Source organism: Scyliorhinus torazame, chromosome 28, assembly GCF_047496885.1.
Source record: "Scyliorhinus torazame isolate Kashiwa2021f chromosome 28, sScyTor2.1, whole genome shotgun sequence".
In the NCBI taxonomy this organism is placed as follows: Eukaryota; Metazoa; Chordata; class Chondrichthyes; order Carcharhiniformes; family Scyliorhinidae; genus Scyliorhinus; species Scyliorhinus torazame.
Genome location: NC_092734.1, coordinates 32279594 through 32295066, shown reverse-complemented (window position 1 = coordinate 32295066; position 15473 = coordinate 32279594). Strand labels below are relative to the sequence as shown.

General features: G+C 46.4%; 1 protein-coding gene across 1 annotated transcript in view; it reads right to left on the bottom strand.

Moving 5' to 3' along the window:
• The window catches only part of LOC140403667 (glutamate dehydrogenase 1, mitochondrial), a 75718-nt gene that overhangs the window by 12676 nt on the left and 47569 nt on the right, over positions 1 to 15473 (bottom strand). Inside the window, exons 8-9 of the mRNA XM_072491827.1 lie at positions 15240 to 15331; positions 2085 to 2147 (exon numbers count right to left, since the gene is read on the bottom strand). Coding sequence (XP_072347928.1) covers positions 2085 to 2147; positions 15240 to 15331 — 155 coding nt within the window. The remainder of the gene's footprint in view (positions 1 to 2084; positions 2148 to 15239; positions 15332 to 15473) is intronic.

Below are 15473 nucleotides of genomic sequence, written 5' to 3'. Positions count from 1 at the left end.
AAGAATTGGGGCACATTGCATAGGTTAAATTTAACGCGGTTGGTGGAACAGATGGAGGAGGATTTCAAGAGATGGGATATGGTATCCCTGTCAATGGCAGGGAGGGTGCAGGCGGTTAAGATGGTGGTCCTCCCGAGATTCCTCTTTGTGTTTCAGTGCCTCCCGGTGGTGATCACGAAGGCTTTTTTTAAAAGGATTGAAAAGAGCATCATGGGTTTTGTGTGGGCCAGGAAGACCCCGAGAGTGAGGAAGGGATTCTTACAGCGTAGCAGGGATAGGGGGGGCTGGCACTACCGAGCCTAAGTGAGTATTATTGGGCCGCTAATATTTCAATGGTGAGTAAGTGGATGGGAGAGGAGGAGGGTGCGGCGTGGAAGAGATTAGAGAGGGCGTCCTGTAGGGGGACTAGCCTACAGGCTATGGTGACAGCCCCATTGCCGTTCTCACCGAGCAACTACACCACAAGCCCGGTGGTGGTGGCTACACTGAAGATTTGGGGACAGTGGAGACGGCATAGGGGAAAGACTGGAGCCTTGGGGGGGTCCCTGATAAGAAACAACCATAGGTTTGCCCCGGGGGGAATGGATGGGGGATATGGAATGTGGCAAAGAGCAGGAATAACGCAACTGAAAGATCTGTTTGTGGATGGGAAGTTCGCGAGTCTGGGAGCGCTGACCGAGAAATATGGGTTGCCCCAAGGGAATGCATTCAGGTATATGCAACTGAGGGCTTTTGCGAGGCAACAGGTGAGGGAATTCCCGCATCTCCCGACACAAGAGGTGCAGGACAGAGTGATCTCAAAGACATGGGTGGGGGATGGCAAGGTGTCAGATATATATAGGGAAATGAGGGACGAAGGGGAGACTATGGTAGATGAACTAAAAGGGAAATGGGAAGAAGAGCTGGGGGAGGAGATCGAGGAGGGGCTGTGGGCAGATGCCCTAAGCAGGGTAAACTCGTCGTCCTCGTGTGCCAGGCTAAGCCTGATTCAGTTTAAGGTATTACACAGGGCACATATGACTGGAGCACGGCTCAGTAAATTTTTTGGGGTGGAGGATAGGTGTGCGAGGTGCTCGAGAAGCCCAGCGAATCATACCCATATGTTTTGGTCATGCCCGGCACTACAGGGGTTTTGGATGGGGGTGACAAAGGTGCTTTCAAAAGTAGTAGGAGTCCGGGTCGAACCAAGCTGGGGGTTGGCTATATTTGGGGTTGCACAAGAGCCGGGAGTGCAGGAGGCGAGAGAGGCCAATGTTTTGGCCTTTGCGTCCCTAGTAGCCCTGCGCAGGATATTGCTAATGTGGAAAGAAGCCAAGCCCCCGGTGGTGGAGACCTGGATAAATGACATGGCGGGGTTTATAAAGCTAGAGCGGATTAAGTTCGTCCTAAGGGGGTCGGCTCAAGGGTTCACCAGGCGGTGGCAACCGTTCGTCGAATACCTCGCAGAAAGATAGACGGAATGGGAAAAAGAAGGCAGCAGCAGCAGCCCAGGATCGGGGGGGGGGGGGGGGGGGGGGGGGGAGGAGGAACCAGAAGGACTCTCAGGGTTGTTAATATATACTGTATAGTATGTATAGGTCGTTGCTCCAGATAATTATATATTGGACTGTTAAATTATATTTTTGGAGAGTGTTACTTGTGACAAGGCAGTTGCCAATTAGGGCTAGTTTTCATTTTTGTTATTTATTATTTATTCATTTTTTGTTTATAAAATAGGTCATTGTTATTTGTGTTGTTATAATATTGTGTAAAGGATGCACAATGTACTGTGTTGGTTGACCAAAAATTTTCAATAAAATATTTAATAAAAAAAACAAAAAACTGTGAAGTCTTTGGGATGCCTTGAGGAAATGAAAGACACTATATAAATGCAGGGTACTTTCTAAATCAGGTATGGAACACAAGGTCATGTGGACATGCGGAGTAGAGGTGGAATTAAAATCTCACAAAATTTCATGCTTCACAAGATAATATTGGTACTTTAAACCTCTTATGGCATCACAGAAATGAGTGGAATGATTGTACAGCTTCCCAAATAGGCTATTCTATATCCCTTTGCACAACATATCGTCCTATCTGCGTACCTTCGCTGAACGTTCCATGGTATATGCAAGACCAGAGTGGACAATGTCCTTCTCAGAGGCACCCTGTGGAGAGAGAGAGAGAGGGGTATGTTAATCTACAAAAAAATAGCAGCAGCGTGTGAAAATATATCAGAAGCTCAGTGGAACATGCAATCTGGCAAAATGAATTAGGATATTGTTGTTGGAGGGAATAAGTTATCCTTGGAACGGGTGTTGGCCACTTTCTCAGACTGAGCCCCTGTGTCTACGTTCCCTCCAGTGTCTCTCTAAGTAAGGCACCAGAAGGCAGACAAGAACTTCCTGGGGAACAGTCTAGCCTTGGAGATAACCTTACTCTTAAGCCTATTCTCTGGAGCTCAGGTTTTACATCACCTTAAAGAATGCGGTTCGGGGTTTGGTCCCTTCTCCTATTCCCAGATTTTACTCATTTTAATGTACAGCAATTTGATCATTGCTTTCATGCTAGTTACATTCAAAAAATTTTTTTTTTAAACGTTTCAAAGAAAATTACTTATTTTAAGTGCTCACGAGCAAGAATGCAATGAAATGTTGCGAAGAAACAAACCTGGATTTTGACGACATTATTTGGATTCTCTCAGTTCCAAGATCACGATTTGTTAGCATTTTCGACCAAGGTGATTTTGGGTTTTATTTATAAATTAATGATAGCTCAATACCTTCCTCCTCCTTGAGCTCTACTTGATACTTTCCCACAACAATATCCAGGAGGCACAAAAGCCATACATTACTGCAGGTCTACAAGCTTCCCTTAAGGAAAGGATTGCAAATAATCATCCAACAGGATGAAAGCTCTGCTGTAGTGCACAAGGTAAAAAAACCACAGCTCAAAGATTCATTGCCGGTGCATTCAATGTTTTCACTCTGTATGGCTGAGGATGTGGCCAACATGAAGGCAAAGGTTTGTATTCACTCAGTTTCCAGCTAGTCAGAGCTTCAGGAATGTCGAGCAAGTTTCGACGTGGAGCTTCTGTGACTGTAGCTAGTTCTATGTTGACTTAGCAAGGAAGGAACTGGCTTGCAGTTAACCTGAGAACAAACTGCAGACTTTTCAATGAGCCATCTGCTCTTGGAAATGATTTCAGCAAAAATAAGTGAATGCTAGACTCCAAAAGAACTCGAGACATACAATACACCTGCTGTGTACATCTACTAAAAGATGAATTGTCACTGAGGTTGACTCCTCAGATGGACAGTCACTGAGCTGAGCTACTTTGCTACCAAAGGCGCCACGCAAAGGTCAAGTGGTTTCCCACAGAAACATAGGTATCAGTTCCACAAACCTGTTTCATCACTCAATGAGATCTTGGTTCATCTGTATTTTACTTCATCCATTACAAAGCAATGTATCTTACTCCATACCCATCAACACTCTTGGCTAGCAAATATCCATTGATTTATTCATTTAATTAGCTAGCATTGACTGCTTTATAGTTCAACACTCGTATCACCCTTCTGGATCATGGAAGTGCTATTGTTCATCGTGTAAGCACTTAGTTCTCCTAATGAGCATTCTGACTTGGTGTCATTCCCCTGCCTTTTCCCCGTACCCTTGCACATTGCTTTTATATAAATAATCACCTAATGTCCTCGAATGTCTGGATTGAACTTGCCTCCACTACACTTCCAGGCTGTGCAAAAAAGGTTTTGCTCACATCACATTAGTTTCTTTTGCAAAGCACTTGAAATCTGTGCCCTCTCGCCCTCAATAATTTTACAAACAGGAACAGTTAATAATAATAATAATAATCACTTATTGTCACAAGTAGGCTTCAATGAAGTTACTGTGAAAACACCTGTTCAGCGAGGCCGGTACAGGAATTGAACCCGCGCTGCTGGCATTGTTCCGCATTACAAGCCAGCTGTTTAACCCGCTGTGCTCTCCCTATCTACTCTGTTCAGCCCCCTTGTGATCTTGAACACCTCTATCAAATCCTCCCTTACCCTTCTTTTATTTCTGTGAAGTGTTTCCTAAATTTCCCCAGGTGATATACTATCCAGGGAATACATGATTCGTTTACGCAATCTCTCCTCTTAATTTAGCCTTTGGTGCTGTGGTAATAATCTGGGGGATATGGGCTCCACTCCTTCCAAGGGTAATATATTCTGACTGAAGTATAGTGCCCAGAACTGTACAGGCCGGGATTCTCTGCCCGCCGCGCCACATTTCTGCCCCGACCGGCTGGCGGGATTCTCCGTTACGCCAGCCGGTCAATGGGGTTTCCCAATTTGGGGCAGCCCCACGCCGTCGGAGAATCCCGGCCTGTATTCCTGATGTGGTCTAACCAGGGCTTTATTTGGCCGCAACTGTACAAAAGGAGGGAAATGCTGACTGGTCAGTTGCCATGGGCTGTTCTCGCATCCTTTCTGATCTGTATTTACTGGTTAGAGGAGAACAGGGAACTTTCCTTTCCCATTATTTTAGGACTGGAAACTTTTTTTGAAGAGGTAAACAGCAGCAGGCGGCCAGGAAGTGATAATCAACATAAGAAAGCAATTTTTGCTCGTCATGTGTGTGTGCACGTATCCATAATTTTGGACAAACAATTGGAGTCACGAGCGGCGACACAGCAATTACTCAACAACTATCCTCCTCCACCCTCAACAGCTCAACAACTATTTCTCTCTTCCCCCAATAACCCCAATTTTCACTCCAGATTTGCACCAAGTGAAAGGCATTCAAATGGGAGCACAGCAGGAAAGAGCCTGGGAAGCACTGCCCGAGTTTACATAACATGAACTGTAACAGCTGCAAATTTAATTATTTATGGTCACTGAAGAGCTACTTAAAATATTTTGTCAAGTGACCCAAATGTAATTTAATGTAACAAGCATAAGAAGGAAACTAATTTTGAAATACCGCCTTTATAAGGGATGCTGCTTTGAACGGATCTACGACAAAAACAGCTATTAGAAGTGACATGTCAAAGTGTGGCTTTTAATGCCACCATTTATGGCATCTCCATTTTTAAGCAAAGCATAAAGGTTGCTTTAAATTAACTATAAATATTGGAGGAAAGTCTTAAAGTCCTACCGGTTTACTTCAGCCTGTTACAAAGCAACGTATCTCCGATCAACACTGCAAACAGCTTGTGCTGGATTCTCTGTTTTTGGCCACGCCGTCGCCAAAACTGTGGACTGTCACACCAGATAAACTGGCGCGAAAGGACCACATATTCCTTTTTTTTTTTAAATTTGCTTTTATTAAAGCTTTTTTCAAACAGAATCTTTACATAACTAATAACAGAAAAATAAACGGAAAATATTTAACAAAACTAGGTGGCTGTTATCATTACGCAAAAAGAGAATATACATTAAATAAACAGTTCCCCCATCTAAGCCCCCCCCCCCCCCCCCAAGATTGCTGCTGCTGCTGATATTTTAACGCTCACCTAGAAAGTCAAGGAACGGTTGCCACCGCCGGGAGAACCCCAGCAAGGACCCTCTCAAGGCAAACCTTATTCGCTCCAGGCTGAGAAACCCAGCCATGTCGCTAACCCAGGTCTCCACACTCGGGGGTTTCGAGTCTCTCCACATTAACAAGATCCGTCTCCAGGCTACCAGGGAGGCAAAGGCCAAAACCTCGGCCTCTTCCGCTTCCTGCACTCCCGGATCCTCTGACACCCCAAAGATCGCTATTTCTGGACTCGGCTTCACCCGCGTGTCCAAAATCCTGGACATAGCCCTCGCAAAGCCCTGCCAGAATTCTTTGAGCGCCGGGCATGCCCATAACATATGGACATGGTTCACTGGACTCCCTGAACATCTCGCACAGCTGTCCTCCACCCCGAAGAACTTGCTAATTCTCGCCATCGTCACGTGAGCCCGATGTACCACCTTAAACTGAATTAAGCTGCGCCTGGCACATGAGGAGGAGGAATTTACCTGCCTAGGGCATCAGCCCACAGGCCCTCACCCAGCTCCACCTCCCACTTGCCCTTCAGTTCCTTCACTGGGGCTTCCTCCGCCTCCTGCAGCTCTTGGTAGATGTCCGACACCTTCCCCTCTCCAATCCAGATGCCAGACAAGGGCCACATATTCCTAACCCTGCAGGGGGCTAGCAGGGACCCGGTGTAAATCTAGCAGCTTTTGCTGCAGATACGGGCCCCCACACTTCCGGGTCGGAGGCCACGCATGCACATGGCGGTGGCCTCCAGCAGCCACGCTGTGCTCCATGGCAGACTCAGACTGCGGAACAGGACACTAAAAATAGATCCCCGATCGAGTGCGCCCGACCCTGACTGCCCGCCCGAATATTGCCCGGCTGCATACATGGCACCCCCCCCCCCCCCCCCCGCCTTTCAGTCGGCCCACCCCCGACCAGGGCGGCCGCGAACTGAGTCCGCAGCCACCACGCTAGTATCCCAACCGGCAGGACCATATTAGATCCACGCCATCGGGACTTTGGCCAGTCGGGGGCGGAGAATGGCAGGGCGGGCCTCCATCAATGGCCTCAGGTAGGTGCTTTGCGGCGCCGTGTACGCCGTTTTTCGGGGCCCGGAGAATCAGGGAACCGGCGGCGGTCCCGATTTTGTGCGCCGAAATGGATTCTCTGTCCCGGCGCCAGCCGCGATTTCGGAGAATCCAGCCCATTATGTACAAACACGTCAAGTGTTGCAAAAGCATTAAAATAAACGTAGAACTGAAAGATCAGACACAGGGAAGTACCAGACCGTAAGTTTGTATCTAATCACTCAAGATAGTGCCAGACAAACACGATCGTCATTATCAGGAGCACAGTGGGAGCAGTCCAGAATAGCTGATCTCCCAGTACTCCCTATACTGCTACCTGTGGGAGAGGCTGAATATCTCTTTCTGTCTCTGCTGCTCAGCAATGCATCTCAGAACCATAGTTTTTAATAAATATATATAATACATATCACTCAATGCATTATTTAAGCCACACTTTGTGCACCTGTAAGGAACATCCATCACTGCTGACAGAAATAAAACATGTGAACAGCACTCATGACAAGAAGCATTAAGGATGTGCCAAAGCCAGAGCCAAAAGTGGAGCAGTCTGTCATGCAGGATCATTAGAGAAAGGCAGGCTCATTAGCACTTCAACCAATACAGAACCCATTGTTCAGTTAAATCTATTTAACGTAGTATTTAATGTAATTTTTCAAACCAGGCTAAAAGGGCCACAGAGAAAATTAACAAACGACAAGCCTTTATTTCATATCCAGTGTCAACATCAAAACACCTGCCAATTTCCCAGCTCTTTTCTTCAAATGAGAATGGCGCCATTGTCATGGGTTATTGCAGAGTATTATTACAATGGTCTCATAGGAAACCTAACAGGCAGAATAGGGATGTGATAAACATCCTGAGAAAGCATTCAAAGCCAGCTGGACAGAGCAGAAATTGCTTTTTACGTGGCAACCTCCCAGAAAGGACAGTGGCATATGCTTTTCATACTGGCTTCAGGTTTCATGGATCAATGCAGATGGATTGCACTTTCCTGCATTACAGTTTGCGAATTCACCATTGAATGTACTGAAGTATTTGCCTCGTGTTGTGTCGGAACATTACTGGATTTGAAACCTAACCCAGTATTCAGCAGCTAATTCAAGAGCGCAGAATTGGCACACCGGACTGGGAGCTGAACTCTGCAGGGCACATGCTAAAATGATCATCTCTGCAACTCAGTGCAACCAACTGGGCAAATGTGCTTTGACATGTTTCTGATGTTTCTTCAGATATGCTCCGACTGCCAGGCTAAAACATGCACGAAACATTCAAAACCTGCTTATTGCCATAATGGAGATCTATCTACCAGTTCCTCTGGTCTCGAGGCAACTAATTCTTCCTTTCCTCAAGGAGACTGATCAACTCTTGTTACAACGCGTTTTATTCAAGGAGACAGTGTGCGGAGCGTTTATTCCCGAATGAATTACGATTTTGAAAGCCACATTGAATGCCACAGGATCAAGAAGAGACCATTTGTGATGGCGTGACGCTGAACAGCATGTAAAATACAAGTTTGAATCATGACCTTGACCAATAGTGGTTTACAGGATTCCCAGCGGTGGAGTGAAAATCATGCTCAACCACGGAGCATGATACCTAGCAAGACATTGATGTGCACTGACTTAACCTCATGAAAACAGAGTGGATGGATAAACCGGGAGAAAATGTATACCAATGGCACCCAGCCCTAACTCAACACTATCCCCTCCGGTGTCTCATGAATGTCAAACAGACTATCCTCCAACTAAGTATTGGAAAGACCAATGCCATCGTCTTCAGACTCTGCCACTTCTGTTCCTTAGCTATTTACTCCATCCCTTTCCCTGACAGCCATCTGAAGCTGGACCAGACCGTTCACAACCTCGGGGCTATTACTTGTACAAAATGTGCTTCTGATCATATATCAATGCCATTACGGAGACAATCTATTTCCAACTATGTAGCATTGCCCAACTTCGATTCCATCTCTGCTGAAACCATTCAGTTATTAACTTTTCAATTTGATGCACTCCTGGCCGGCCTATCTTCCACTCGCTGTGAACCAGAGGTCAACAGGCTCCCCTGCCCGTGTCCCAACTCACACCAAGTATCATTCTCCCATCACCTGTGCTGAGCAATTTTAGCTTCTTTAAACACTACGGTGACATTAAAATTCTTTTGTTCTTCGAATTCCTCCACAGCTTCATCCCGCTCTATTTCTGGAGCCTCTTCCAGCCCCCAACCCTCCGAGATATCTGCACCCCTCCAATTCTGGCCTCTTGTGCATCCTCAATTTTAATCGCTCCAGCAATGGCAGACAAATCGTCAGCTGCTGGGTCTCTAAGCTCTATAATTCCCTCCCTAAACCTCTCCACCTTTATTTTCTCCTTCAGAACATTCCTTAAAACTTACCTCTTTGAGCAAGCTTTTGATCATTTGCTTTGATTTGTTGTGAAATCTCCATGTGGCTCAGTGCCAGGTTTTGTTTGATAACTGCTATGAAATGCCTTGAGACGTTTTACTACATTACGTTGCTATATAAATAGATGTTGTTGCTACTTTTGATGTTTGGAATTAGACACCCATAATGTGCACAGGAGCACAAGAATTAGGACTAAGCCATTCAACCCCTCAAGTCTGCTCCACCATTTGATAAGATCATGGCTGATCGGATTGTGGCCTCAACTTCATTTTTCTGCCAGCCCCCCAGAACCCTCCACTCCCTTGCTGACCAAAAATCTAACTCAGCGTTGAACATATTCAATGACCCAGCCTCCGATGCTCTGTGGGGAAGAGAATTCCACCTTTAGAGGTCAATCTTAAATGACAGACCCCTTATTTTTAAACTGTGTCTCCTAGTTCTGGACTTCACGATGGGTGGAAACATCCTCTCAGCATCCACCCTGTCAAAGTCCCCTCAGAATCATATATGTTTCAAATAAGATCACCATTCATTGCTTATAAACTCCAATGGGTATAGAGCCAACTTGCCCAACAGAAGAGGAATGCCACGGTAGAATGTGGTTAGCACTGCTGCCTCACAGCGCCAGGGACCAGAGTTCGATTCCCGGCTTGGGTCATTGTGTGTGTGGAGTCTGAACGTTCTCCCCGAGTCTGCGTGGGTTTTCTCCGGGTGCTCCGGTTTCCTCCCACAGTCCAAAGATGTGCAGGTTAGTTGGACTGGCCATGTGAAATTGCCCTTTAGTGTCCAAAAAAAGTTAGGTGGGGTTACTTGGATGGGGTGGATGTGTGGGTTTAAGTGGGGTGCTCTTTTCAAGGGCCGGTGCAGACTCGATGGGCCGAATGCCCTCCTTCTGCACTGTAAATTCTAAAATTCCAAGATAACACCTTCATCCCAGGAACGAGCCAAATGAAGCTTCTCTGAACTGCTTTAATGCAATTATATACTTTCCTTTTTTCGAACTGTACAAAGAATAAGAACAAAGAAATGTACAGCACAGGAACAGGCCCTTCGACCCTCCAAGCCTGCGTCGACCATGCTGCCCGTCGAAACTAAGATCTTCTACACTTCCTGGGTCCGTATCCCTCTATTCCCATCCTATTCATGTATTTGTCAAGATGCCTCTGAAATGTCACTATCGTCCCTGCTTCCACCAACCCCCCCGGCAGCGAGTTCCAGGCACCCACTACCCTCTGTGTAAAAAAAACTTGCCTCGTACATCTCCTCTGAACCTTGCCCCTCGCACCTTAAACCTATGCCCCCTAGTAATTGACCCCTCTACCCTGGGGAAAAGTCTCTGTCTATGCCCCTCATAAATTTGTAGACCTCTATCAGGTCGCCCCTCAACCTCTTTCGTTCCAGTGAGAACAAACCAAGTTTATTCAACCACTCCTCATAGCCAATGCCCTCCATACCAGGCAACATCCTGGTAAATCTCTTCTGCACCCTCTCTAAAACCTCCATATCCTTCTGGTAGTGTGGCGACCAGAATTGAACACTATACTCCAAGTGTGGCCTAACTAAGTTCTATACAGCTGCAACATGACCTGCCAATTCTTATACTCAATGCCCCGGCCAATGAAGGCAAGCATGGCGTATGCCTTCTTGACTACCTTCTCCACCTGTGTTGCCCCTTTCAGTGACCTGTACACCTAGATCTCTCTGACTGTCAATACTCTTGAGGGTTCTACCATTCACTGTATATTCCCTCCCTGTACTAGACCTTCCAAAATGCATTAACTCACATTTGTTGCATTACCTCACATTTGTAGTATTAATGATTGAAAGGAAGGGCTTGTGGAACTGTACAGTAGCATTAGTCACTGCATGCTTCACCTTCCAAAACCTAAAAAGTTAATATTTTAAATTACGAAGGCAGATTCGATTGACTAGATTTTTAATCCCTTGTGTGCAAAAGATTAAAGCCGATTTGGTTCAAGCGTTGAAGATAATTAAAGGATTTGATAAGTTAGAAAATCTCCTCCTGTGGAAGGTTTCAGAACAAGGGGTGTAATGTCAAATTTAGAGCTAGACTTCAGGGATGCTGTCAGAAAGCACTTCTTCTCAAATGAATATGGAAATCTGGAGCTCCTCAAAAAGAATGGATGAGGCTGGAGGTCAACTGAAAATGTAATAGCTGAGAGATGAATAGATTTCTGTTAAGAAATGTTATTTCTTACAGAACCAAGTTGGATAGATAGAGCCTTTTAAAAATAAAGTTAGAGTACCCAATTATTTTTTTCCAATTCAGGGGCAATTTCGCATGACCAATCCACCTCCCTGCACATCTTTGGATTGGGGGGTGAAACCCACGCAGACACGGGGAGAATGTGCAAACTCCACACGGACAGTGACCCAGGGCCGGGATTCGAAACGGGGACCTCCGCGCCATAGGCTGCAGTGCTAACCACTGCACCACTGTGCCACCCTTGGTTAGATAAGAGTTAAGATTACATGTGATCAACCATATTGCAGTGTGGAGGCACATGATAGAAATTTCAATAAATTAACATGATAAAGCATGGAACAAGTCTGTCCGGTGTCACTCGATTCCCAGGGAAGAGTGCCAATGTTGGCAAAGACATGCAAGTTGATCTTGGGTCTCTGTGGTGGAGGGATGTACTTTGTTTTTAAAAAAAGGAGGTTTTATGTGGCACCAATGTGCAGTGCTACAGGGTAGGGGCCTGCGGGGATGTTCCTGAAACTTGTTTTTTAGTATTCATTTACAGGATGTGGGCATCGCTGGCTAGGCCAGCATTTATTGCCTATCCCTAGTTGCCCTTCAGAAGGTGGTGATCAGTTGCCTTCTTGAACCGCTGCAGTCGTTCAGGTGCTGTTAGGGAGGGAGTTGCAGGATTTTTACCCAGAGATAGTGGCGGTATATTTCCAAGTTAGGGTGGTGAGGGAGTTGAAGGGGAACATTCAGGTGGTCGGGTCCCCAGGTATCTGCTGCTCTTGTCCTTCTAGATAGTAGTGGTCGTGTGCTTGGAAGGTGCTGCCTGAAGAACCTTTGTGAGTTACTGCAGTGCATCTTGTAGATGGTACAGACGGCTGCCACTGTTAGTTGGTGATGGAGAGTTTGAACGTTTGGGGAAGGAGGAGCAATCAAGCGGGCTGCTTTGGCCTGCATGGTATTGAGCTTCGAGTGTTGTTGGAGCTACACTCATCCAGGCAAGTGGAGAGTATTCCATTACACTTCTGACTCGTGCCTTAAATGGTGGACAGGCTGTGTGGGGGGGGGGTCAGGGGGTGAGTTACTCGCCGTAGGATTCCTGGCCTAGCCTTTGATCTGCCCTGGTAGCCACAGTATTAATATGGCTAATCCAGTTCAGTTTCTGATCAATGTAGCCCCCAGGATGCTGATTGTGGGGGATTCAGCGATGGTAATGCCAGTGAATGTCAAGGGGCAATGGTTAGATCCTCTCTTGCAGGAGATGGTCATTGCCTGGCACATGTGTGGCGTGAACGTAACTTGCCACTTATCATCCCAAGCCTGAATATTGTCCAGGTCCTGGTGCATTTGGACATGGACTGCTTCATTATCTGACCCGTGAACATTATGCAGTCATCCGCAAACTTCCCCACTTCTGACCTCATGATGGAAGGGAGGTCATTGATGAAGCAGTTACAGATGGTTAGGCCTTGGACACTACACTGAGGAGCTCCTGCAGTGATGTACTTGAGCTGAGATGATTGACCTCCAACCACCACAACCATCATCCTATGGGCCAGGTATGACTCCAACCAGCGGAGAGTTTTCACCCTGATTCCCAGTGACTCCAGTTTAGCTAGGGCCCCTCGATGCCGTACTCGGTCAAACGCTGCCTTGATGTCAAGGGCAGTCACTCTCACCTCACCTCTGCCATTCAGCTCTTTTGTCTAAGTTTGAACCAAGGCTGTAATGAGGTCAGGAGCTGAGTGACACTAACGGAACCAAAACTGAGCGTCCGTGAGCAGGTTATTGCTGAGTAAGTGCCGCTTGATAGCACTGCTGATGACTTCTTCCATTACTTTGCTGATGATGCAGAATAGACAGATAGGGCAGCATTTGTCCTGTTTCCACCACAAACTCTCAATCTTGGTTGTGCCATTAGAGCAAAGACATTCTCCCTAATTGTCCAATTAGGAGGGAGTGGTGGCATAGTGGTAATGTCACTGGACTAGAAATCCAGATGCCCCGACTAATGTTCTGGGGACATGGGATCAAATATCACTCCAGCAGCTGGCGGAATTCAATTCAATTCATAAAATCTGGAATTGAAAGCTGATTTCAGTAATGATGACCGTGAAACTATCATTGATTTTCGCAAAAACCCACCTGGTTCACTCATGTCTATTAGGGAAGGAAATCTACCCACCTGACCTGTGTGTAACTCCAAACCCACAGGTATGCGGTTGACACTTAACTGCCCGAGAGTTCAAGACTAATTAGGCATGGGCAAAAAAGTGCAAGCGGTGCCCATGTCCCAAGAAAGGATAAAAAAAGTCAGATTTCATGGACTGGAAACATCTTTGTCTGTAAATGCAACGACTACATAACTAGACACCACACCTAGTTTACATAGATTGTACCTACGCTATAAATGGAGCATTCACTGCCCGACTTTGAAGGAAACACCCTATTTTGGAATGAGCTGACAGATGTTTTAAAAATGCATCCAAATTGTGCCATTGGCGTTTGGCAGTCTTCATCTCATATAAAGGCGGCTCCCATCACTCAAGCAGTTTGCCTACACCCTTTTTTTGTTCTCTGCACGATATTCAGCTATAAAAGCTTAAAGAGGAAAGGGAATTACCAATAAACTATGATCTAGCTTATACAGCAAGGTGCACAGCGCCCAAAACAAAATAAGAAAACTAGAAGCATTAATTCCTACTCATGTGGGATGGATAACTGAAACATGACATAATGGGGCCATCAGTTAAATAGTGTCGGACACGACTCATTCAAGGCAGTTCAAATTCATAATCAGTAGGTTACCTATATACGCTGCTTTCCTCACACTACCACTGTAGCTGCCCATAGAATATCAGTATTAAAGGGGATGAAAGGAGCTGTATGCGATTAGCTTAGCAAATACTCTCCTCATATTTTTTTATTAAAACAGTAACCATTTCATTTGTACAAGGCCAAACGGTACATACACTAATTTTGCGTTGGAGAAACTGGGTATCCTCCCCTCTGTACCGACGTACGAGGGGTCATAGGATATTCTGACTATTAAAACGGTGAACAATACAGTTGTACAAAAACAAACGGTGCGAGCACTAAACTTTGCGCTGGAGAGACCAGATACCCTCGCCTCTGTACCAACTGAAGGGGGAGGAAGGGGAGTGGTGGGGAGAGATGGGCAAGGAGGGTGTTCGGAAGGGAGAGAGGGGGTGGTGGGGAGGGAGAGAGGGGGTGGTGGGGAGGGAGAGAGGAGGTGGTGGAGAGGAAAGGAGGGGGGAACTGGTAGAGGGGGGCCCCAATAGGGCACTGCCTGGAGGCAGAGAAATAGAAGAATCTTCAATTATGATGTGACAGATTCCGGGAGTACCCCAGAGGGGGTGAGGTTGCGACACAGTGTCAGTCACGAGTGAGTCCTGCACCCCGCTGCAGAGAGCCTCATGCGCACCCTCCACCTCCGACATTGGGTGGTTGACAGTCTTCGGACAGTTGCCCTCAAGGCCCTGATCCTCCACCACATTGAGTGCGGCGGACGACACTGGCCCACCAACCTACCCAGGGCCTGACTCGATCCTGCCGTCAGGATCATCAACAAGTGGGATCTGCTTGGGCTCCTCCCGGGATCCAGGGCCAGCAGGGGGCGGTGGTGCAGCCAATTTCCTTCAGCATCTGTAATTGGCTATTACACCCAGGTTTTGCTAAGCCAACGATAAGAATCTCTGAATACAAGGTTAGTTTCAGAACAGCTTTACTCCTTAACAATGCATCTACTTCCATCATCCGCAAGACATTAAATATAAAACCTAACGTATCAAAACCAAAGATCTTTCAAGGCCCCATTTTCATACGCTTCCTGTGTCAAAATCCTGATCGGTGCCAGGATTATATTCTTCGGCATTTTGACAATATTTTTCTGTGCTTCACTTTACTCTTCGGAGTTTAATCGCAGAATAAAGATCAGTTTATTTGTCTGTTAGAGTTGGAGGTACAGGAATTGGGGAGGGGGGTCAGGGAGGGAGAGCATGAGAGAAGAGGAATAGCCTAAAAAACTCACCGCTATTCTGGCTTGGAATTCTGCTGTAGGTACAACTGGTATTGTGCCACCGTGCTTGCCAAACTTCCTCTCCAGACTTTCCTGTACAGACACTAAGGAGGGAATGGAACAGAATTACTGGCTGGACAGAGTCAAAATTCAAATGTATATGTGTGAAACTGCAGCAAGACAGCAATGCGCCCGCCACCCATCAGCTTCCATGCTGGGCGAGGGGTTAGGTTTCAAAGGGTTAGA